The 23,976-nt window shown below is 37.8% G+C and overlaps 3 protein-coding genes across 4 annotated transcripts in view; 2 read left to right on the plus strand and 1 right to left on the minus strand.

The window, feature by feature from the left end:
* The first annotated feature begins 256 nt into the window (after positions 1 to 256).
* Positions 257 to 11,363, plus strand: LOC107550342 (glutamate-rich protein 3-like). The gene is made up of 12 exons (XM_016231617.1): positions 257 to 431; positions 1,656 to 1,749; positions 2,942 to 3,067; positions 3,548 to 3,619; positions 3,719 to 3,847; positions 4,499 to 4,666; positions 5,976 to 6,173; positions 6,280 to 6,457; positions 6,690 to 6,876; positions 7,627 to 7,838; positions 10,431 to 10,604; positions 10,692 to 11,363. Exons 1-12 carry the CDS (start codon positions 412 to 414, stop codon positions 11,096 to 11,098), a joined length of 1,965 nt encoding a protein of 654 aa, XP_016087103.1. The 5' UTR covers positions 257 to 411; the 3' UTR covers positions 11,099 to 11,363.
* A 1,003-nt stretch (positions 11,364 to 12,366) lies between these two features.
* LOC107549803 (protein IWS1 homolog) lies at positions 12,367 to 15,859 on the plus strand. The gene is made up of 2 exons (XM_016230980.1): positions 12,367 to 12,438; positions 12,612 to 15,859. The coding sequence occupies exon 2, from the start codon at positions 12,620 to 12,622 to the stop codon at positions 15,857 to 15,859; it is 3,240 nt and encodes a 1,079-aa protein (XP_016086466.1). The 5' UTR covers positions 12,367 to 12,438; positions 12,612 to 12,619.
* Positions 15,860 to 16,728: 869 nt separating this feature from the next.
* The window catches only part of LOC107550356 (serine/threonine-protein kinase TNNI3K-like), an 11,524-nt gene continuing 4,276 nt past the window's right edge, over positions 16,729 to 23,976 (minus strand). For both annotated transcript variants that reach the window (XM_016231620.1, XM_016231628.1), the window contains 15 exons: positions 23,075 to 23,224; positions 22,703 to 22,789; positions 22,524 to 22,580; positions 22,204 to 22,296; positions 22,067 to 22,124; positions 21,784 to 21,978; positions 21,239 to 21,343; positions 20,997 to 21,049; positions 20,454 to 20,506; positions 20,120 to 20,252; positions 19,766 to 19,875; positions 18,734 to 18,793; positions 18,477 to 18,646; positions 17,656 to 17,735; positions 16,729 to 17,389 (listed from right to left, as the gene is read on the minus strand). In XM_016231620.1, the coding sequence (XP_016087106.1) occupies positions 17,313 to 17,389; positions 17,656 to 17,735; positions 18,477 to 18,646; positions 18,734 to 18,793; positions 19,766 to 19,875; positions 20,120 to 20,252; positions 20,454 to 20,506; positions 20,997 to 21,049; positions 21,239 to 21,343; positions 21,784 to 21,978; positions 22,067 to 22,124; positions 22,204 to 22,296; positions 22,524 to 22,580; positions 22,703 to 22,789; positions 23,075 to 23,224 (1,481 nt within the window). In that variant the 3' untranslated portion in view covers positions 16,729 to 17,312. The remainder of the gene's footprint in view (positions 17,390 to 17,655; positions 17,736 to 18,476; positions 18,647 to 18,733; positions 18,794 to 19,765; positions 19,876 to 20,119; positions 20,253 to 20,453; positions 20,507 to 20,996; positions 21,050 to 21,238; positions 21,344 to 21,783; positions 21,979 to 22,066; positions 22,125 to 22,203; positions 22,297 to 22,523; positions 22,581 to 22,702; positions 22,790 to 23,074; positions 23,225 to 23,976) is intronic.

Genomic DNA, 23,976 nt, shown 5'->3' on the forward strand with positions numbered 1-23,976 from the left:
CAAAAGGTATATGTCAGACAATACATGACAATATTATTATTATTTCTTTTCTTTTTTTTAACATTTTTTCAATAAATATTTTTTATTTACATCACGGATATGTAAAAATGTGACTATACGACTTACTAATATCCAAGTCCCTTTAAGGTATTCTAAAGTCTTTGCTAATATGAACTTAAGTACTATAATGTATCTTTAATTTAAACGAAGCACAAAGAATGCGGAGGCTTCGTCACGTGATTCACCATGGCAACGCTGGCTGTCATCAGTTCCGCGCGAGGAAAGGTGTTGAGTATTCAGAGCCGGGCAGACAGATGCGCACATAGTTTTAATGTCCTCTGGATTAAAGAAAGCTCTCTTATTATTGCTTGATTGCTTGATTCATATCAAATATCACTGCGCACCGACAAAATGAGTCATCTGAACCAAGGGTGAGTAACTAAGCTAGACCAAGTTGCAGTGTCGACTGAAATGAACTGTAAAACTACTGTCCTGTGTTAGACTGCTAGCTGCATTATGCATAATTGTATAATTTATAACAATATGCATGTAATTTTTCAGCTTTATTTTTATGACACGACACTATATGACCAAAAGCTCTTGTTACTGTGGATATGAAATGACAGAAGAGATCAACCACTCCGTAATGGACAGGCTATATTGTTTAGGCATGACTTAAAGGGATAGTTCACCCAAAAATGAAAATTCTGTCATCATTTACTCACCCTCAAGTAGTTTCAAACCTGTATGAATGTCTTTGTTCTGCAGAACACAAAGGAAGATATTCTGAAGAATGTGGGAAACAGAGCAGTTCTGGGGCACCATTGACTTCCATAGTATTTTTTTTCTCCTACTATGGAAGTCAATGGTGCTCCAAAACAGCCTGGTTACAAACTTTCTTCAAAATATCTCCCTTTCTGTTCGGCAGAACAAAGAAATTTAAACGATGACAGAATTTTCATTTTTGGGTGAACTATCCCTTTAAGGGAACGTTGTTTATTTGTTGAACATACCTCAAATCACTAGCTGTCATATTATATATATTTCTGAATTGATCATTAAGACAAAAATGAATTATATTTACGTGTAATTAGAGTTCATCCATATGTTTAGACTGTCTTTCACAGGCATTATGTTTTATTTCTGAGCAATTTTAGAGAAAGACATGAATTCAAAGGGGGGCCATGGGTTAAGTGTGCTATCCATCCACACTCAATTCCAATAGAAACCAGACACTGGTAATGGTATCTACTTGGCCTGAGGATTGGTGTACAGGTTGTGTTGTCTTCTTTACAAACACCGAGGGGAATCAAATCTGTATCGGAAAAAGCCAGGCAGACAAACAGTCGAGCATTTCCAAGACTACACTTGACACAGATGTAGAGCGTTCACCTCAAGCTGAAATCCTTGGCACTGGTGGCCTTGAGGATCACTAAATCATTCCATCAGCCTGCTAGGGCCCATCTTTACATTACAAGTTCATCATGCCTGGGATGAGATATTTGAATGTTTTAATGTGCCTAGCAGCAGGCCGGTTTCTACTGGGATTACAGATACGGACAGATTTATGTATTTATTTATTTTTGAAATAGTGTAACATATTGACATTATCAAAGCTCAGGAATACAGTGTTGATAATATTTTTGTCCATGTAGTCTTATTTCAGCTTACAGTAGCTTAACTGACAAACATCTGACCGGATACTTCAACAATGCTGGAATACGAAGACATCTTAAGAAAGTTGGTCTGGTATGTGCACATTTTAGAAAGTCAATCTAGAAAATTATGTTATGATTATTCTATGAGATTCTATTGTTACTGTAGAGATGAAACAACAGAAAGAGATCAACCACTCCTTAATGGACAGGCTATATTGTTCAGGCATGACTTGTTTATTGTATATCAAGGGAATGTTGTTTATTTGTTGAACATGCCTCGAATCTCTAGCTGTCATATTAATTCTATGTCTTAATTGATAATTAAGACAAAAATGAATTATATTTAGCCTAAGTGTAATTAGAATGAATCCATATGTTTAGACTGTTTTCACAGTCATTGTTTTATTTCGGAACAATTTTAGAGAGAGACATGAATTCAGAGGGGGCCATGGGTTAAGTGTGCTATCCATCCACACTCAATTCCAATAGAAACCAGACACTGGTAATGGTATCTACTTGGCCTGAGGATTGGTGTACAGGTTGTGTTGTCTTCTTTACAAACACCGAGGGGAATCAAATCTGTATCGGAAAAAGCCAGGCAGACAAACAGTCGAGCATTTCCAAGACTACACTTGACACAGATGTAGAGCGTTCACCTCAAGCTGAAATCCTTGGCACTGGTGGCCTTGAGGATCACTAAATCATTCCATCAGCCTGCTAGGGCCCATCTTTACATTACAAGTTCATCATGCCTGGGATGAGATATTTGAATGTTTTAATGTGCCTAGCAGCAGGCCGGTTTCTACTGGGATTACAGATACTGACAGATTTATGTATTTATTTATTTTTGAAATAGTGTAACATATTGACATTATCAAAGCTCAGGAATACAGTGTTGATAATATTTTTGTCCATGTAGTCTTATTTCAGCTTACAGTAGCTTAACTGACAAACATCTGACCGGATACTTCAACAATGCAGGAATACGAAGACATCTTAAGAAAGTTGGTCTGGTATGTGCACATTTTAGAAAGTCAATCTAGAAAATGATGTTATGATTATTCTATGAGATTAGCCTAGAATTTAGATCATTCTAAAAAGTTTCAAAATTTACAAACTAACATACGTTGATCTCAATGAATGTTGTATCAAAAGTTATAGAATGTAATTGGCATTCTAATAAAGATCACTTTAGATAACTTGTTAAAAGATGAAAGGAAAGACACTTTATGTCATACAAGATCAGATGCATCAGTCATTAAATGCAGGTGCATGTGCTTCAGATCACTCGGAGCGGCCGGATTGTTCCCGATAAGGAGTACAAGCACAAGCTGATCCAGCGAACACATCAGAGACATGTGAGGGAGTGTCTAGCTCAGGCCATTTTTCACAAAGTGCTAGACATGGAGGTGAGAGCATTATACAGTCTACAGGTGCTTTATCAGAAGCTCTATTATCCTAGACTGTTTAGTGTCAAAAAGTAAGGGCACTGATGTGAGATTTTTACAGTATAAAAGGCAGTATTTATGTATAAAAATCAGTTTAAATGAATCGGTAATCTAACCTCAAATATATATATATATATATATATATATATATATATATACATATCATTTCTGTAATATATTTAAGGTAACAGGTAATATTAAGAATTAATATCAATATAATTTTTATGTATTTTATTATTATAATTTTGTAATTTGTAGACTATACTATGTATTTATTCTATTATATAGTTCAAGTTAAAAGGTACATAAAACAAAAAACATTGGGATACACTGTACTAGACTTCTCACATAATCAAATAAAATTTATGAACTAAAGCAAACTTAAGGAAAAGAAAAAGAAAAAGTTTTTCTAGATATTTTACTTTTCCACTGTTTATTCAGCGCCTTCGTCAAACTGAGATCAGGAGAAAGCTTGAGGAATTTGCACGGAGGGAACGAATCCACAAAATGAAGGTTTGTCATTTTTACAGAACTCCTTTCAGACTCAAACTGGCCTTGGTGACATGATAATAAAGTTAATTTTGTGATTTAACATTTTGAATTTTATGTTAGGCTGAGCGCACCAAGAGATATGAAGATGAACCAATGCTAATGCTGTCACCCCGGCCACCCACAAGGCCAAAGATCTCACACACACGGCATTCTGGGCCGGAGGAAGAGCATTCTGAGTCAACAGAATCTGTAAGTGTATAATGGGTAAAATCGCTTTATGATCTAACCATTTATTTTCAGTTTACATACTGTACATTACAATTAGTAGGTACCTCCTCCGTAATAAATGTGCTTCAATGCTGTATTATAAATTATTGTTTTCCTAGTGATGTGCTGTCATTTTATATCTGCTTGTGTTTATTCTAGATAGTTACCGAGCTAGCCTTAATAGTTGCTAAATTGCAGATTCAGATCATTGTTTGCTCATCAGGCTCTGACATGTTTAGCAGAAGGTGATATGAAGTGTTGTGGTTGTTCCAATCATGGATGTTTGCCTGTTGACGGTGCCTGGAGAGTTACTGCTCCAGTAAACTGATGACACATGAGCTTGATTGTTTGCTCTGGTTTCTCTAGATATGTTTTTGTAAACCCACATGTTAAGCTCTTAGTTTTACTAGTTTAAAATCTCCTTAAAAATGGAAGTAGTTTTGACTTTATTTTTTTTAAATAAAGATGATTTGACTTGACTTTAATATTGTACAATTAATGCAATTGGAATTTTAGTGTATATATAACTCCTTTCCGATAATGTACAAGTGTTGCATTAGTAGGACATGTCTTAAGCATGTATATTCAGCATATTTTAAATTTGGTAATTGAGTTATTGTCTTACTCCTGTAGCCGAGTTCCTCCAGGCCAAACACGGCTCCAGGGAAGATGCAGAGGCCTATTCGACTCAAGCCCCTGAACAGCAATAGTGCCACGGCCTCTCTGAAGAGAACTTCCCCTCGACACAGACCCCGGGACCATGACTCCTCCAATGACACCGATCAGCCCCTCAGTTATACGGTGAGATCATCTTGAGGTCCTAATACTTACACTTAATACTAACCCCTCATCACGGGTTACCGACAAAGCACAAATCACACTCAAACATCTAATATTACTAATTTGCATACTGCTCTGCTGATGTATCAAAGATCAACTTTTTTGTGTGTTCCTGTAGGAAAGAAAAATCACAAATTAGATATCTTTAATATCTCTGTTGTTACTTCTGGAGGGAAATATGAATAAATAGTGAGAAAATATGTATCTTGTATAGTATTTCAGAAGAAATCCCAAAAGTGTCTCAAATTGTTCTCAGATTTGTAGAGATACCATTAAGTCTGTTAAATCAAAAGATTTCGATATGAATATTATAAATAATATTATAATATTTTAAATATTGCTCATAAAATTCTTCTAAAACCAAATGATCAAAGCTATGATTTTCACATTATTTTTATCATTGAATGTTTGATTAATCAAAAGTCTTAATTATTTTACTGTAAGTCAACAATTGTCTTTCGATTTGGTAGTTTTATTTCTTATACAGATTTCTTCAGAGCCATAAACTAGTAGTTTTTGTAATTTGTAGATGTTTTTGTATTTTATATATATATATATATACAGTGGGTACGGAAATTATTCAGACCCCCTTAAATTTTTCACTCTTTGTTATATTGCAGCCATTTGCTAAAATCATGTAAGTTATTTTTTTTTCCTCATTAATGTACACACAGCACCCCATATTGACAGAAAAACACAGAATTGTTGACATTTTTGCAGATTTATTAAAAAAGAAAAACTGAAATATCTCATGGTCCTAAGTATTCAGACCCTTTGCTCAGTATTTAGTAGAAGCACCCTTTTGATCTAATACAGCCATGAGTCTTTTTGGGAAAGATGCAACAAGTTTTTCACACCTGGATTTGGGGATCCTCTGCCATTCCTCCTTGCAGATCCTCTCCAGTTCTGTCAGGTTGGATGGTAAACGTTGGTGGACAGCCATTTTTAGGTCTCTCCAGAGATGCTCAATTGGGTTTTAAGTCAGGGCTCTGGCTGGGCCATTCAAGAACAGTCACAGAGTTGTTGTGAAGCCACATTAGCTGTATTTTAGCTGTATATATATATATATATGTGTGTGTGTGTGTGTGTGTGTGTCTATGTATTCTTTTATATATCAAGTTAAACTAAATTAAAACGAGAAAATGGCAATTAGATGAAATACGTTTTTTTTATATTTAATTTTATTTCAGTTTCCGTTTTAAATTTTAGTTATCTATAATAACTCTGCCTCACAGTAATACTATTTTTATCTCTCTGGGTTGTTTTATAGCTGGACAGAGACGCCATGAAACATTTGACCACGACAGACTTCTCTAGCACTGTCTCGCCCTACCGTCTTCCTGTCATTAACAACTATGTGACCCCTGTGCCACCCCTCACAAAGAAGAAGGAAAGAGGGCCGAGAGCGAACGGCTCACTCAGGGGTCGAAAGTTAAGACCCACTACGGCACCAACAGCTGCTACAGAGGTCAGTATGTTGAAGTTATTTACTGAGTATTCAGGGATGTGAAGGTTGACGAAGCCATTAAAATAAATCTTCAATCACATATATTCTGCTATTCCTGTGTCTGTAGCCATCTTCTCTCCAGAGGACATCAGCCCAGAGTAAAGTGTTAGTAAGCATGGTGTACTTTGGGAAGAGTGTTCACCTGTCCCATGATCTGATGGACCTCAGAGATGAGGTGAAGGTCTTTCAGCAGCACTGTGGAGGAGAGAACCTGTGTGTCTACAAAGGGAATCTGAGAGAGGGAGGTCAGTGTAGGTCTCTGTACACCTGTGCTTTGCAATTTATATCTTAAGAACACCATGAATTGAGTTACACTATTGATCTGGGGGCTTTTTGATAATAAGTGGTTCTAACCTGGCAGTGTTGCATATATTAGAATATATTTTGCATTTATTATGTGATTCTCCTTGTTGATTATAAGGCACATTCATCAAAAGCAAATGGAAATTAACTTTCTTTGCTTACCTTTACATGTAGAAGTGTTCCAGTTTGTGTCAAGACGTCACCAAGGATTTCCCTTCAGTCTTACATTCTTCCTGAATGGCCTGCAAGTGGATCGGCTCAGCTCCTGCTGTGAGTTCAAACACAGGAAAGGCTCTCGGCTGGGGGGCAGACACGGACACTTTGGATTTTGCGGTGTGGAGGGAGCCTCTCCATGCTACAAGTAATGAAAATGTATATTTCAATTATATTTTTGTGCTCATTGTAAAAATCAAGAACAAAATCTTTGCAGTTTCGTAGAGAAAGAAACATAGCTACAAATATCCCAGTTATACAACATAGCTATACAAATATTTTTTTGGTTTTCCAACTTTAACTTTAAATTCCTCTTAAATAATTGTGTCATATCGGATCAAGTTTAGTGATAGAAAACACATTTATATTAGCAAGGATGATATTTACATTTACTTTGAATCATTTAGCAGACGCTATTACTGAAATAAATGAACTTTTCCACGACATTCTAATTTATTGAGATGCACCTGTATATATATATACATAGGTTTATAATGGTTTATTATATATATTAAGCAGCATGACTGTTTTTAACATTGATAATAATGCCAAATAAGCATATCAGAATGATTTCTGAATGATCATGTATCATTGAAGACTGCAATAATGGCTGCTGAAAATTCAACTTTATCACAGGAATAAACTTAATTTTAAAATGTATTAAAATAGAAAACAGTTATTTTTTTAAATTTCACAATATTACTATTTTTACTGTATTTTTGACCAAATGCAGCCTTGTTGAGGATAATGTTTTAAAAATCTTACTGACCACATGGTAGCATTATATCGACCACCACACTGCCTATTTATCATTATTGGCTTTGGCCATTGAAAAAAACCCACATTGGTCCACCACTAATCAAGATGCATTATGGTTTTGTATGATGTAATTCTTCAGGTGTATTATTGCCATGGGCTTGGACAAAAAACCCACCCCTCCTCAAAAAAGAGTGAAAGAGGAGCTGCCAACCTCTAAATCCCCTGATGCTAAGGAGGCCACGGATGTAGATGAGGACATAGAGACACAGTCTAATGCAGAGCTTGACACGCCTCAGGAAATGGAGACAGAACCTAATCGAGAAACAACAGGACAGAAAACGACCAAAGATGGTACAAACTCTACGAGTTTCCTGATTTCAAAAACACAACCTTTAATTGATGCTTCTGCAGGGCTATTTGAACGTAGCACAACAACAAATTAACTTGTGATTACATGCAAGATAAAAAAATAAACATTGTTGGTTAAAAAACAGTTTAAATCTCAGCTGTTGTATATAACTTTAGAAATTGTGTGTTTCCATTGTTTGACAAGTAGAGCATGACACTAGCAACACCAAGGTCATGGCTTTGAATCCCATAGAACACATACTGATAAAATGTGTATGTTAAATACACAAAAGTCATTTTGGTCATTTGTATTGCATCTTTAAAGGATTAGTTCACTTTCAAATTAAAATTCCCTGATAATTTACTGACCCCCATGTCATCCAAGATGTTTACGTCTTTCTTTCTTCAGTCGAAAAGAAATTAAGGTTTTTGATGAAAACATTCCAGGATTATTCTCTTTATAGTGGACTTCAACGGCTACCAAACGGTTGAAGGTCAAAATTACAGTTTCAGTGCAGCTTCAAAGGGCTCTACACGACACCAGACGAGGAATAAGGGTCTTATCTAGCGAAACGACCAGTCATTTTCTAAAAAAAAAAAAAAAGTTTATGTTTTATAAACAAAAATGTGCGCCTTGCACTGCTCTGCTATGCGCGTCCATGACTTCACGTAATATGCAATTATGTTGAAAAGGTCACGCTTGATGTAGGTGGAAGTTAGGTTTCAAAAGATGCAAAGTGCGCATTTTTGTTTATAAAGCATATACCTTTTTTTTTTTTGAAAATGACTGGTCGTTTCACTAGATAAGACCCTTATTCCTCGTCTGGTATCGTGTAGAGCCCTTTGAAGCTGCACTGAAACTGTAATTTTGACCTTCAACTGTTTGGTAGCCGTTGAAGTCCATTTTAAGGAGAATAATCCTGGTTTTGACCAAATGCAGCCTTGTTGAGGATAATGTTTTAAAAATATTACTGACCACATGGTAGCATTATATCGACCACCACACTGCCTATTTATCATTATTGGCTTTGGCCATTGAAAAAAACCCACATTGGTCCACCACTAATCAAGATGCATTATGGTTTTGTATGATGTAATTCTTCAGGTGTATTATTGCCATGGGCTTGGACAAAAAACCCACCCCTCCTCAAAAAAGAGTGAAAGAGGAGCTGCCAACCTCTAAATCCCCTGATGCTAAGGAGGCCACGGATGTAGATGAGGACATAGAGACACAGTCTAATGCAGAGCTTGACACGCCTCAGGAAATGGAGACAGAACCTAATCGAGAAACAACAGGACAGAAAACGACCAAAGATGGTACAAACTCTACGAGTTTCCTGATTTCAAAAACACAACCTTTAATTGATGCTTCTGCAGGGCTATTTGAACGTAGCACAACAACAAATTAACTTGTGATTACATGCAAGATAAAAAAATAAACATTGTTGGTTAAAAAACAGTTTAAATCTCAGCTGTTGTATATAACTTTAGAAATTGTGTGTTTCCATTGTTTGACAAGTAGAGCATGACACTAGCAACACCAAGGTCATGGCTTTGAATCCCATAGAACACATACTGATAAAATGTGTATGTTAAATACACAAAAGTCATTTTGGTCATTTGTATTGCATCTTTAAAGGATTAGTTCACTTTCAAATTAAAATTCCCTGATAATTTACTGACCCCCATGTCATCCAAGATGTTTACGTCTTTCTTTCTTCAGTCGAAAAGAAATTAAGGTTTTTGATGAAAACATTCCAGGATTATTCTCTTTATAGTGGACTTCAACGGCTACCAAACGGTTGAAGGTCAAAATTACAGTTTCAGTGCAGCTTCAAAGGGCTCTACACGACACCAGACGAGGAATAAGGGTCTTATCTAGCGAAACGACCAGTCATTTTCTAAAAAAAAAAAAAAAGTTTATGTTTTATAAACAAAAATGTGCGCCTTGCACTGCTCTGCTATGCGCGTCCATGACTTCACGTAATATGCAATTATGTTGAAAAGGTCACGCTTGATGTAGGTGGAAGTTAGGTTTCAAAAGATGCAAAGTGCGCATTTTTGTTTATAAAGCATATACCTTTTTTTTTTTTGAAAATGACTGGTCGTTTCACTAGATAAGACCCTTATTCCTCGTCTGGTATCGTGTAGAGCCCTTTGAAGCTGCACTGAAACTGTAATTTTGACCTTCAACTGTTTGGTAGCCGTTGAAGTCCATTTTAAGGAGAATAATCCTGGAAAGTTTTCATCAAAAACCTTAATTTCTTTTCGACTGAAGAAAGACAGACAAACATTTTGGATGACATGGGGGTGAGTATATTATCAGGAAATTTTAATTTGAAAGTGAACTAGTCAAGTCAAGTCACCTTTATTTATATAGCGCTTTTAACAATACAGATTGTGACAAAGCAACTGAACAGCATTAATTAGGAAAATAGTGTCAATAATGCAAAATGACAATAGTAAACACTCATTTTTCAGTTAAAGACAGTTCATCATTGAATTCAGTGATGTCAACATCCAGCTCAATTAATTTAAACTAATCCTTTAAATTAATTGCTTTGACCTTGACATTTATGCCATGCTCTCATATAGACTATGAGGAAGACTTTGAGGCAGATGATGAAGGCCCAGTTGAAGATGGTGATGAAGCAGTGGAAAATCCAGCTTCTGTTGCTACTGGGGAAGAAAAAGAATCTGAGATCAGGGATGAAAATTACATAAATGAAGAGAAAAGCAACTCTGACAGCGATGACACCAATATGTCCAGTAAATGTTACTTTTTCACACTATTCAGCAACATGTCAAGATTGTTAAACACCTAAAACCAACAGATTATTTGTCTTCTTCTTTCAGAGGTCAAAAGGGCATCATCTGTCTCATCTGGTCGAACATCCAGCTTGTCCAGCAGTGACAATGACAACAGAGAAAGAGAAATTGTGGAGGACACCAAAGAAATCACCACTACTGATGTTCCAGAGGAGAGCTTACATGCAGAGGAAGTTCTCACCACAGCTGAGACCAAACCGGAGGAGACAGAGGTCACAGAGTCCAGCGATGTTACATTGCCTCAAGCTGCAGTGGAAGATTCTGGGACACAGGATAATCCAGGGGATGGCATGGAGAAGAGCGACCTGGAAATGTTAGAAGACACAGACAAGAAAGAGGGAACTGAAGGTGAGCAATCTGGGGAGGATGCCAAACCTTTAAATAAGCCACAAGAAAATGAACCTGAGAGAGGTGAGTGTCTGCATGTAAACTAGTGCTGTGTGTCTGTCATGATCAAACCTTGTGTGTTTATTCATGTTGGCTTTTACAACATCAGAACTGGAGGGTCTTTTTTTTTGCTATTTGACTTTCTACTTTCAGCTTTGATTGCTGCAAGATAAACAAGGTGTTTAGTTACTTCACACAGCATTTATAATTAAAGCTTTAGTGTCATTTGTTGGATGTTAAAATACTTTCTCCTATCCCATCTTAATAAGACATCTGTTTTTACATTTTTTTGTGTCGCTACAGGCACAGAAAGTACACATTTCAGCTTTAACTAATTAGCATATTTTATTACCCTGTTACTACCTGAAATACTTTACTTACCTTTACCCGAGGAGAGCATGATGACACGTTTTTTTTGCAAGTACATGACCTCACTATTTACTCGAGTTCTGATTGTGTTAAAAGCAGAACATATGTTACACACTTCTCTGTGTAATTGTCAAGGCCACTCAGAGCCCAGTTTGTTTAACTGTAGGTGGTCTTGCAAACATCATTGTATTAAATGGTTTGTGTTATCAAATGTGGTTTTAATTGCATGTTATTTGTTTCCCGTAAGCATACTGCTCAGTATAAACCAATCTGTCTTGACTCTTACAATCCATCAAGGTTTAGACTCATTTTTGAGTTATATTTTTTTAAATATGACAAGTGCACTGCAAAACAATCTATAAAGTGTAGTATGCATTACATGTTGGCTCTTGTGGGTTTGCTAATTTAATTGCTGGGAATAGAGAGCAGTGTTTTCTATTTGTGATTTTGTGTTAAGTTTCTGATTTCAGTGTGTTTGATTCATAATGTGCATCTAGCAATTTTTTATGTTTTCCGTTACACAATTAAATACACTGTTTGGCTTAATTGGTTGTTGTGTAAAATTCATGTGTATTCTCATCAGATATGGTTATGGATCCTTTTTTGGCAACTGTCCAGTGTGAAAACATTTAAGTGATTGATCGCTGCATGCTGTGTTCCCAGTCAGTGTGTTTGCTGTGCTTGTGGTAATAAACTTTTGAGTAACTGTTTCATTTACACTATTATTTTTTTCCCAATGCTTCTAGATTTCATTTCGAAATATGTTTCATATTAAATTCATCCCACTAATTATGTGACTGTTGTTCATTTAGTTAATTCACTTTCAAGATAACATTAACATTTTATTATGGATATCATATGTCTCATTCCCTGTGACTATAAACAGCCAAGTCAATGCAGGAGAAGTTGGCTGAGGCCATTTTGAAGCAATCTCAATGTAGTTCAGAGCCAGAGTTTAGTGATACAAGCACAGAGGAAGATGAAGGGGCCTCAGTGAAGACCCAAAATGATGGCCAAGGTAAATAAAGTTGTCGTCTTTTCGTCATTTATTTCCAAAATAGCACTAGTAAAGATAAATTTTTTACACAACAAATTAGTCTCTGCAGTGCTCAGACAAAAACATTGTTCGTTTTGTGTTTGTAAAAATGTATGAATCTGAAATGGTTTTATTATAAATGCTCACTTTTACAGGAGCCGAAATGGCTGATATCACTTTGCCTCAACCATCAAACACACAAAATGATATTCCAGATGAAAGTGAAGCCAACTCACGGGAGGCTGAATGTGAGGAAAGGGTGCATGTTGAGATGGGTCAGCCTGCAAAAGAGACAAATACACAAGAACTGCATTTCCACACAGAAGAAGTAAACCAAGAAATAGATGAGACTAAGGAAGGAGTGGAAATTTTAGACATGGAGGAAAAGCAGACGGAAGAACAAAGTGAGAGTACAAATGAGGTTGAACAACCAGGTAAAAGAGAGGAAGTGAAAACTGAAACTGAGGAGGCACAAGAGAAAGTTATGGATGGGTACAATACAATTGAAGAGGTACAAGATTCATTAGTACAAGAACCAGAGACACATGCTGAAACGCTGGATACTGAAAATACAGACACTGAGGTTCCAGAGATGGAGGGAGAGGGTTCGGCATCTCAGACAGAGAATGGTACAGAAACAGGTGCAGGTGACACTGAGAGGCAGCGAGACACTGATGACGCAGATCAGAACATAGAGAGGAGAAGCGATGGACAGACTGACAGAGATGAAAGAGAAGACCTAGCAGATGAGGCTGGGGATGATAGGTCAACTGGGGAAATGGTACAGGAGACAGATGGCAAGGTGGATGATGGGGGCTCTGTTGGTAAGGTGGAAGATGGAGACAAATCTAGTGAAGATAAGGCAGAGGAGGAAGCTACAGAAAAGCTAGAGGTTGAGGATAGAATTGAAAATCTGGGAACAGAAGAGGCAGGGAAACCTGGGGAAGAAGAGACCCAAGGTAGTGAGAAAGAAAATGAGGATGGCCATGATTTAAGTGCAGAAGATAAAGAAAATGAGGACAGTACAGAAAAAGGTGAAGATAGGGTGAATGATGAACATAACGAAGGTGAAGCTGAAGAACTGTCTATTGAGGCTGGGAATAGACAAAATAAGTCAGAGGGTAGTCAAGATGTGAGGACACAGGGTAATGAAATAGAGGATGATAGCCTGAATGATGAACAGAATGAAACAGAAAATGGAGAACAGGTTAGAAATATAATTAGTGTTGAGGCAGAGGAAGAAGGGCATGAAAAACCAAACAGTGAGGATGATATTGGAGGAGAAACCAAAAAAGTGAAAGACGAAACAATGGAAGATGTGGTTCAGAAAGAGGAAGAAGAAGCAGAGGTGGAGGAAAAGAAGATAGATGAGATGGCAGAGGGAACAGATGGAAATTGTGTAGAGAATGAGTTAGAAACAGGTGAAAATTTGGTAGAAGATCCAGAGAAAGAGGTGACAGATATGAACAAAATTAGTAAGAATACATTAGATACAGAGAATGGAAAAGAAGAGGCATTTTCTGATGAAAATACAGCCCAAAAACTAGAAGTCAACTTTGAGGACCAAAATGAGGAATCTGTTTCAAAGGAAGAACAAAATGAAACTGGTTCAAGGGGGGCACCCAATGATGACACAGTGGCCAGTACCAAGGAAGAAGTAAATGAACCTACTGGGGTGAATAATGACCTACTGGATAGTAACATAGATGCTGAAAATGGAGAAAGACAAGATGTCAGTCTTGAGGAGGCTGAGAAGGTAGAAGAATATCTCCAAGAGGAATTGCAAGACAAATCAGAGAGTGAGACAACTGGTGATAGGGCTCAAAATGTTTTAGATGATTATGAAAAGCCAGAAATTGATAAAGATATGAAAGAAGAAGAAAAAGATGTTGACAACGAGCAAGAGACTGAAAACAAGTCAGATGCTGAACTTGTTCCGTCAGAAAGAGAGTCTCAATTGGGCGATGAACATGAGGACCAGTCCAGTGACAATCAAAAAGCAGACAAACAGGATGACAAAGAAGAGGGTGATAAAGAATCGGAAACATCTGCAACAACATTCATAGAAAATGTAACCTCTCAGATAACCCAGGAGATGGTCAATAAGGATACAGAAAATGACATTGTCTCGGCAGATGCCACAGCAGAAGAACCAAATAAGTCAGAACTGAAAGCTACCGACACTGAACTGAGAAGTAGAGGTGCTCCTGAAGTAATGGATGTTGATCCAGTGGAACCTCTGGAGAAGAAAGGAAATTCTGTAAATAATGATGGTGGCTCATCTGTTTCCCATTCACTGGAATCACAGCCTGTGGAGAAAGTCAAAAAAGGGGTCAAAGGTCCAGTTCTGAGCATCGATTCAGAGGATCTCACCATTCATTCAGCAGCTTTAACTAAAGCAGTTGGGGTGGATCTAGTAAGTAACTGGATTAACATACACCAAGAATCAAGGTATTTTCAGACATTCATCGAGCCCCTTGATGAAGAGGGTCTCATCTTGGAAGAAACCAAGGAGAGGCTAAATGGTGAAGTATTAAATGCTACAGATACACCAACAAGTACTGATATTGAGGGCCTTGATGAAACACTCAAGAGTAGAGATGAAACTGCAACTCCTGTAAGGAAAATTCTCAATGAGAACACAGAGTCTGTGGCTGAAAGCTTGAAAACAGAGACTAAAATTGAGGCCATAGAAGCAGATGCTCACAGTAATCACTCTAAAGACAGCATACATACCTCAACAAAAGATGAAAGAGTCCAGGAGGCTGGAGATACTAGAGGTTCTTTGGTCACTACTTGGTCAAGACAGAGTAATGATGAACACACCAATCAAAAAGACACTGCTGGACAAGAAACTTCAATGTCAGATGATGTCATAAACCTAGAGACAACAGCAACATCTGAAGACATTAAAGACCGAGCACCATCTGAAACTGAACAACAGGATGTATCTACAAATGTCGACCTGAATGCAAAAGAGTCAGAAAGAAGTAATCAACAAAATATGACTGGTGAAACCACACATTTATCCCAAACAGAGGAAGCAAGTAACAAAGAGACCCTGGAGAGTTCAGAACACAATTTGCAACCTGAACATGTATCTCAGACGGAGTGTATCGAGCCTCAGAGTCCGACAATCACAGTAGTTACAGACCTCACAATCATCAATAAATCGGAAAACAGGAGCCAAGACGACACTGCAAGTGTAGACTTCCATTCTAGACAGTCAGATGGAAGCAGAAACGTGGACGGAAACAGGAGAACGAAAGTAATTGATGGTCATTTCAAACAGACTCTCACCAGCAGAGACACTTTAAGCACTTTCTCATTGGATGACTCAAGGTTTTTTGGGCCCACAGGATATCCCAGATTAACAACTGCTCACACGGAGAACAGTTATTAGTACAATGGTAAATCCTTCATCTAACCCAGGGCTGTCCAATCCTTCTCCTGTCCTACCGAGTTTAGGTCCAACCCCAATTAAACATATCTGAACCAGTTAATCAAGGTCTTCAGGATTACTAGAACTTCCAGACAGGTGTGTTGGGGCAAGTTTGAACTAAACTCTGTAAGACATTGGCCTTCCAGGAGCGGGATTGGAAACCCCTGCCTTAACCCATATTAATGGGTTTAAAATAATGGCACTTGCTTTTAGTGAGTCCTGTGTGCTTGGTAGGGAAGCTATCAACAGCCCACTGAAAATAGACACCGTAGGAGACACACAGCACAAATAATTTAATTATTCATGATGTGGAGCCCTCCAGTTGGTCAGGCTGCACTAGCAGTATACGGATGTACTTCAGACACTTCAGAACTTAACTAAAGGCTGGCATATACTACAGAACTTTTACAATCTGAAAAGATTTTAAAACACTGGGCATCATACACTTACTGACTTTGTAATAGTCACAGAGGAAAAACTGTCCATCACACACTAAACGACTGAGGATCGTACACTACCAGACTTTATAAAGTTGTTCCGATCACAAAAAATTCATGCAGAAACGTGCACACTGTTGCAAGGAGACGCATGATAAATGAAAACAATATGCGTTCTAAAATCAGCTCAAAATATCAAACATGCTTGATATCCTCCGACTGGATAGACTGAAGTTAAGTTAACTTAGTTAGTCTATGACCATCATACACTACGCAATTTTTTATGGAATCTGACTACTCGAAGCTGCAGACTGGCTCTGCCTCTGACTTTCGGCTACTAGCGTCAGCTTCTCCGAAAATTGTGTGGTGTATTACAGAATTTAACTAAAACCTCAATGCTTGCACTTTCCTCTGTGTTCCTAATTAGTATTCAGAACATTTTACTATGCAGATGCACAGTGTGATGTGAATGACATGAACACCTTGCTGATTTTTGGCACTAGTTTAATGGTGTTCTTATGATTTTACATTGGATTAGTTCACATACATTGCTATGATACCTTCTTTGTTCCTTGTCATAATCATGCAGATCATGCTGTTAAATCAAAACTTGAGCTGTTTCGATCCCACAAGCAAGGCCAAATTGCTCTAAGAGTGCCTGTGTTGTTAGGTTACATCAGTCATGATCTTGTCAAGTTCCTTTTTCACTCGCTGGCTTATTTGTCTAAAAAAAGTGTTTGCTTTTGAAATTAGAATAAAATACTGAAATACAGATATTTACTTGACATTGAATCACCAAACACAATATAAAAAACCTTGTACATCATCATTGTGAGGTTGGAAGAAGTCAGAGCTCTTTGAACATTACGACTTCGACAACAATGTGAATAGTGTTTGAAGCTCATAATTATGGTAATTTAGATATGTCATGTATGCAAGTGTGTTTGTGTGTGATGTTCTTCAGAGAGTTGCTGCTTCTAGTTGCTGTCCTCAAAACTTCCATTGCTGCTGCATGAATGGAAACGCATGGTGCTCATGGGATCTGACACATATCCTGCAGAAACAGCACGGAACACAGTGTCTGACACGCATTTTAATACAACCACCCACTTGTTGCACCATATGCTTACATGCACACAGTGCTCTCATCTTTGTGAAAATGTCGTGTTAACTTCAAATCAAATTTACATGGGTTATATCAACATGATTGTTGCCATATTTTATGCAAATTAAAATGAAAAACAATGTTGCCCCCACATTAAGCTGTTACATAAACAGATGAATCACACGTTTGATAATAATTTCCAGTTGGGCACGAACCATTTCGGTCAATGGGTGGGAACTGCATGTTCCTCCTCAGCTCATCCAGGGACAAGCCCTGTGAAGACCTCCGACCAGAGCTGTCAAAATAAAAGAAAGGATTGATTCAACAATGCGATTAGTATTGGTTTACACTTAAGACCACAGAACAAGCACGATTCTTGTGCAATATGAAATTTTAATGATGCTAAATAGGATACACTTCTGTTGCTTTGTTGTTGTCATATCAGCTCAATGAGGCCGTGCCGGGTTTGTCCTGCTCAGATGATCCTCTATTCACAGTGTCACTTTAGCCTGATTTATTGCTCCTACCACCAAACCGTGTGTAATGCTAAATCTGGTTACATAAAACATCATATTGCAAAAATTATAACCAAAGTAGGAGTTCCTTCTAGTAATTTTCTCAGTTGGTGGTTTTGCTGACAGTTGCCAGGTTCCTCCACAACACACACACATTAATCACCACCCATAAAGAATTAAGAGGTGACCACCAGCAAAGGTTCTCAGTGTGAATGTCATGCAAGTTTCATTGCAGTCTCTTTCTTTTGTTTTCATGCCTCGGTTTCCAAGCAACAGCACTTCAGACTGTACAGAAGTGTTGTGGTTGGACTGCATGGCACTGACCAAACAAAAGAGCATGGTGACCTGACTCCTCCATTTATGCATGGGTATGACGTATTGGCTTCTATTTAAATTCATATTAGTTTTCACACTAATGTACAGTAGTTTGGCAATAAGTTGGTGGGGGACTCTTCCTAGCAAATACAACTTAGTTTGCAAAATCATAGTCTCATTCTTGGATAGTGCATAGGTTTGTGTACTTTTGGGTCCAAAATGCATAGGCACGGGCGTTGAGGGCGTATTCTAACTCGAAGCGCGAGCGAAGGGCAGCTACATGACTTCGTCCAGGGCTGCCACGTGCTACCAGGCAGTCCGTGGAGGACGAGGGTGAAAGAGAACCACTGCTGTTACTGGAGGCTGGAGACATAAGCTGGACACACATAGAAATATGAATAAGTACTGGACAAATAGATAAAAATGTATAGTAGACAATATAATTTATGTGCATGTAACCTACCTCCACATTACACAGGCATTCCTCGAGTTTGGCAACCACTTCCGAAAACTCAGGTCTTTCCTGTCACAGAGAGTCAAAAATAGGGTATTTTCATCAGAGAGGTTTGGTTAAAGTACAGGAAATAAGCTCTGGCTATCCAATCAGCTGCTACTCTGAAGAGGACTCGCTGATCGCTGCCCAAGCATCATTCAGAGTGAAGGACTTCAAAACAAAAAGAAAAAAAAAATTAAGAAGGTTTAACCATTACAAAGACCATGAAGACCATATATACACTGTTGAAATTATCAGGGTTAATTTTCTCATTTTTTGTTTGTTTTTATAGCAAGCATATATTAAATTTATTAAAAGTGAAATTTCTTTTGAGATTTATATAAAGAATCCTAAAAAATATACATAACGGTTTCCACAAAGATATTAAGCAGCACAACTGTTTTCAACTTTGATAATAAGAAATGTTTCTTGAGCAGCAAATCAGCATATCAGAATGATTTCTGAAGGATCGTGTGACACTGAAGACTGGAGTAATGGCTGCTGAAAATCACAGGAATAAACTACATTTTTTTGAAACGGAATATTATCACTGAATACAGTGTTTAACAATATGTTGTCCATCTCTTAAAGCAACACTAAATGAAAGCACTGTGGAAGCTGTTCGCATACTGGCTCTTTTAATATGTTTCTCAGCAAAAGCTCTGTGCTCTAGTCTAGAGAATAGTGTCAAGCTGCACTTGGTACCAGGGCACATTCCTAACAAGCACGCTTATTAGATTAAGCTCTTTGCTTCAACTTTGGTCGGTTTTTAAATAATGCTTTATGTACTTGCAATCACTTTTGTGCTTTCTCTCCCCTTTTTACCTAGAAAGCGATTAACTAAATGTTATTAACTATGTAAAAGCAACTAATTTAATTTCATAGTGCTTTTTTTAAAAACTATTTTACATTAATTTAAAGGAAGTGTGCATATCTCCTGATAAACCTACTGTATGTGACTTATGCTCTGATCATGTGTTGGGCTAGATGTGGGTCACTCACCTCTGGACAGACATTCCAGCCTCTCATCAGCAGTGCTGAGATGGGTTTGGGAATCGAGTATCCAACAGGAGGGCGGACATGATGATATGCCATATCTGCAGCAGCTGCAGCTGTAAAGAGTTCACAGAGATGAGAATGAGACCTTGTTAATTCAGATTTATATATTATTATTATATGAATACACTTTTTCAATAATTTCATTTAAATATTTATTTGAATCTGTTTTAATATCTTATAATATTTTTAAAGGAACAGTTCACCCAGAAAACGAAAAAGTCCCAAGTACAGGGAAAATGAAACCTTATAACTAAATATAGGCAATGAGGGTCAATATTAGGTATTGCAGTACAGTGCCTGGTTTGAGATGTGCGAATGGAATCTCTCCTGTGAGTAGCTCCCATAGGCAGAGGGCATAGCTGAACATGTCCGCTTTCACCGAATAGCGTGTACATTGGGTAAACACCTCAGGGGCCATCCAACGCAGGTTCTGCACAGCATTATGAGAGCAAAATGACAAACACAATGTGTGACTTACAAAACACCTGCTAACCCCAAAGGACAGGCACACATACTCCCCCCAAAGACACATTGACGTATTTAACATGATGTACAAGAGAGCCAAAACCACAATGTAAGCAGTATTAAAACTTAATAGACAGAATTAATCAAGAACACAGAGCGCATTTACCCCAGGTTGTTTAGTCATATTATCCTCATCCACAGACAACAGGAAGCGAGACTCTGTAGGACAATACAGAAGTATTTTCATTACATAAATTGTGGAGATCAAAAGTGACTTTTACTAACCTAATACAGTTTTTTCATTACAAATTATATTATCAGCACAATAATTTGGGTGAACAGTCTATCTTAAACATGAATTTCATGTCTTAGTATTTGGTTTGTCCCACTTTTGCTTTTATGATCACAGCACTGAAGCTGTTGATTGACACCAGCAAGATTTGCAATGATCCAAAGAGAAAATCTGACCATTTGCACAAAGAAATTCACATGGTCAGATTTGATTAGTGACCAAGATGTATTCACGATTTCTTCTTCATTTTATGTCAAAAATGAGTTTTCAGAGCTTTCAGTTTTTTTTCCAGGCATAACTTTGATTTTGAATCCAAGGTTTTCAACCTGACTCGACTGTTTTTGGTCTAACAAAATAAAGCAGGAAAGAGTGAGGTAAACATTTGTTCAGGTGCCTAGTGTATGTGACTATTTTTACCTCCAAAATCAGCCACCACAGCGTGCCCATCTTCATAGAGTAGAATATTATGACTGAAAAGATCATTGGATGAAGGGAGGTTTAAAATAGAGTTCAGAATACTACATTTCATCACTGCTGCCAGCCTTGACAGTCTAAAAATATACTGATTATCATGTAATAGGATGGTTAAAAACAAATGGACAGAGCATGATTATTGAACGAAGCGTGTGATGACGATGATGATGATGATGGTGACTAACCTGTTGAGGTCTCTGTGAATGATTGGTTGGGTCAGATTGTGCAGATACTCCATGCCCTTGGCCACATCAATGGCAATGATGAGCTTGGACTGCAGATCGATGATTCTGGATGTAAAGACATCAAGTGAACACCTCCTCCTCACCACTGATCAATGCACAAACCCATCATCAAACAGATCAATGAGATGTTGTCATATAGAGCACTAAGTAGAAATCAGACACTTAGTGGTATTGATGCAGGTCTTATAAACAGATCCTAGATTGCTTCCGATTTCTTCCTCTTATAGCTACATGCTAGCCAGGACATCTCTAACATTTTTGAAAATGACCCTATTCATGACCTTAATGTCGAGTTCCACCAATTAGATTTTTTTTTGTGTGGAAACCGACATTTTTTTAAGACTGTTTGATGAACACATTCCAAAATAACAGCATTTATTTGAAATAGAAATCGTTTGTAACATTATAAATGAAAAATTATTCAAATTTCTCTTGAACAGTAGTGTATACACATACATACATACACATAGTATTCTTAAAATCACCTCTTCTGCTCGTGTAACAGGGAGAACAGTGATCCTCCAGACACATATTGGGTTACTATGGCAAACTGACTGGGGTCGTCCAAACATGCCCCCACAAACTGGATCACACAAGGGTGGTTGAGACGACACAGGATGGAAACCTCCCGACAGAACATATCTGTATCCGACTTTGAGCAGTACGTGTTTGCGCGGTACCTGTGGAAAAGTACGAAGGTCATGGCAGTTTGCTTTGTATACATGATGTGGAGGACAATCAGGAAAAACAAGAAAAAAAAGCTCTTACCGTTTAATTGCAACTATCTTATTGCGGCACCTTCCTTTGTAGACCTTTCCAAAGGAGCCTATGGTTGCAGTGTTTTAGAGGATTAGGGTTTAATGGGGACTCAGGGAGAGCTAATGTTTATCATTAAACTGACATACCTGATCCAATAATCTCATTAAACTCCAGTTCAGAAAGTTGAAGGTGGAAGTTTGATGGAAGACTTGCTCTCAGGAGGAGCACATCTGCCTTCTCTGAGGAGAAAAGCGGGTAAACAGGAGTTGTTTACATTATTTGTAATGTCTCTGACAGATTCAAACTTAAAGGCTTAAACTGTAGCAATTACGCAGAGGGAGGATGTTTGGAGACAGTCTCAGAAGTTTTTGGTGACTGTGGGTAGCAGTAGTTCAGGACATAAAAAGAGTATCATAGCAACAGTGATTCATGAAGTCAGCCAACTGTGTATGTGTGTGTGTTTTACCTTTAGTCATACTTTTGATCTTTCCCAGGGGAGAAGGAACAGAAACATAAGATCCATCTCCAAGAGAAACAACAACAAAATTAACTTTTTTCTCATACTTTCCCAAAAACAGCAACTGATTTGTCCAAAATAATTCACAGTACAAATCTGTCAGGCTACATGTGGAGAGTGTTTCATACCCCCTCCTGGTTGAGAATATTCATTGCAGGGTGAATCATCCTGAGGTCGTTTGTAGTGTTTTAGCAGAGTAACAATGGCATCATGGCCTAAAATTAACATGCACACATGGATCATAACATGTATATAGTAAAATGTACATTTGTCAGTCACGTGTATTAAAAACAAGGCTTTTTGCAGTCATGTTTAGCCTTTAGAGTTAGAAAATGTAATGTAAAGAATAACGTTCCTATTTTCTGTCTATATATATATATAGACAGAAAATAGGAAGGTTATTCTTTACAAAAATCTGTCTATATACACGTGTGTGTGTGTGTGTGTGTTAAATATGTGAGAGAGATAACCTTTATAGATGTATAAATATATAAAATAACCTTTCTCATAGGCCCACATTAAGCATGTCTGTTCATCCTTTTCCCCACTGGAGCGGCTGGGGTCACAAGCCACCAGATTCATATCTGCCCCGTTGTCCAAAAGAAACTGGACCAGTCGGATGTGTCCATGGAAACAGGCACTATGCAGACCTGTTGTTTCAAAGATCAACCAGACTATAATCATAACTCATATAACGTCTGTCTTAGAACCAGGGCCGTTTCTAGGCATAGGCGAGCTAGGCGGTCGCCTAGGGCGCCACCAGCTGAAGGGGCGCCAATGAGCGCACGTACTGGCACTTTTAGCAGGGTTGTGATAAAGAATGGCACGGTCACCCTGAAATATGCCCAACATTATTGGGCTAGAGTACTGTCAATCTGACGATGCCTGTATGCCACTAGATCAGAGTGCTGTCAACTGCTGCCTGATTGTTGCATGCAAAGTTTGCATTTGGAGTGCTCAACAACACCATTAGTGGGCTCTGTCACTGCTTTGGCAAGGTAACAGTTTTTTTTTTTTTGCCATGCAATAAAGCTAAGTTCAAAGGCCAATTTAAAATATTGGTACAGTAAATAAAGTGCACAAAATCAGTATTTTGTTTAGGCAGTATTTGTGGCACTTTTGTGGCACATTTGTCCAAAAGGTGTGCGTTTTTTGCGCCAATGCATTGTTAAAGGATCAGCGTGTCATGTAATATTCCCATATAAACTTTAACATCCAATTAAAAAATATTTGTATAGTAAAATTCGCTAATTCACGAGATCAATACATCCTTTATTAGACCGCATTGTCGAGTTAAATGTATTCTTACGGAGGTGTCGAAATGCTGAATCAATTCATTCACTTCCAACAGCGCTTAATGGGAGCAACGTCATAGAGGGCAGAGCGTCACGTTATTTAAAGG

The sequence above is a fragment of the Sinocyclocheilus grahami genome, unplaced genomic scaffold (genome assembly GCF_001515645.1).
Source record: "Sinocyclocheilus grahami isolate Dianchi unplaced genomic scaffold, SAMN03320097.WGS_v1.1 scaffold16.1, whole genome shotgun sequence".
Classification (NCBI taxonomy): domain Eukaryota; kingdom Metazoa; phylum Chordata; class Actinopteri; order Cypriniformes; family Cyprinidae; genus Sinocyclocheilus; species Sinocyclocheilus grahami.

Coding starts and splice junctions, on each gene's coding strand:
- LOC107550342 (XM_016231617.1), top strand. CDS start 412: ATGAGTCATCTGAACCAAGG. Junction 432..1,655: donor ATGAGTCATCTGAACCAAGG/GTGAGTAACTAA, acceptor TTGTCCATGTAG/TCTTATTTCAGCTTACAGTA. Junction 6,174..6,279: donor CACCAACAGCTGCTACAGAG/GTCAGTATGTTG, acceptor CTGTGTCTGTAG/CCATCTTCTCTCCAGAGGAC.
- LOC107549803 (XM_016230980.1), top strand. CDS start 12,620: ATGGCTGATATCACTTTGCCTCAACCATCAAACACACAAAATGATATT.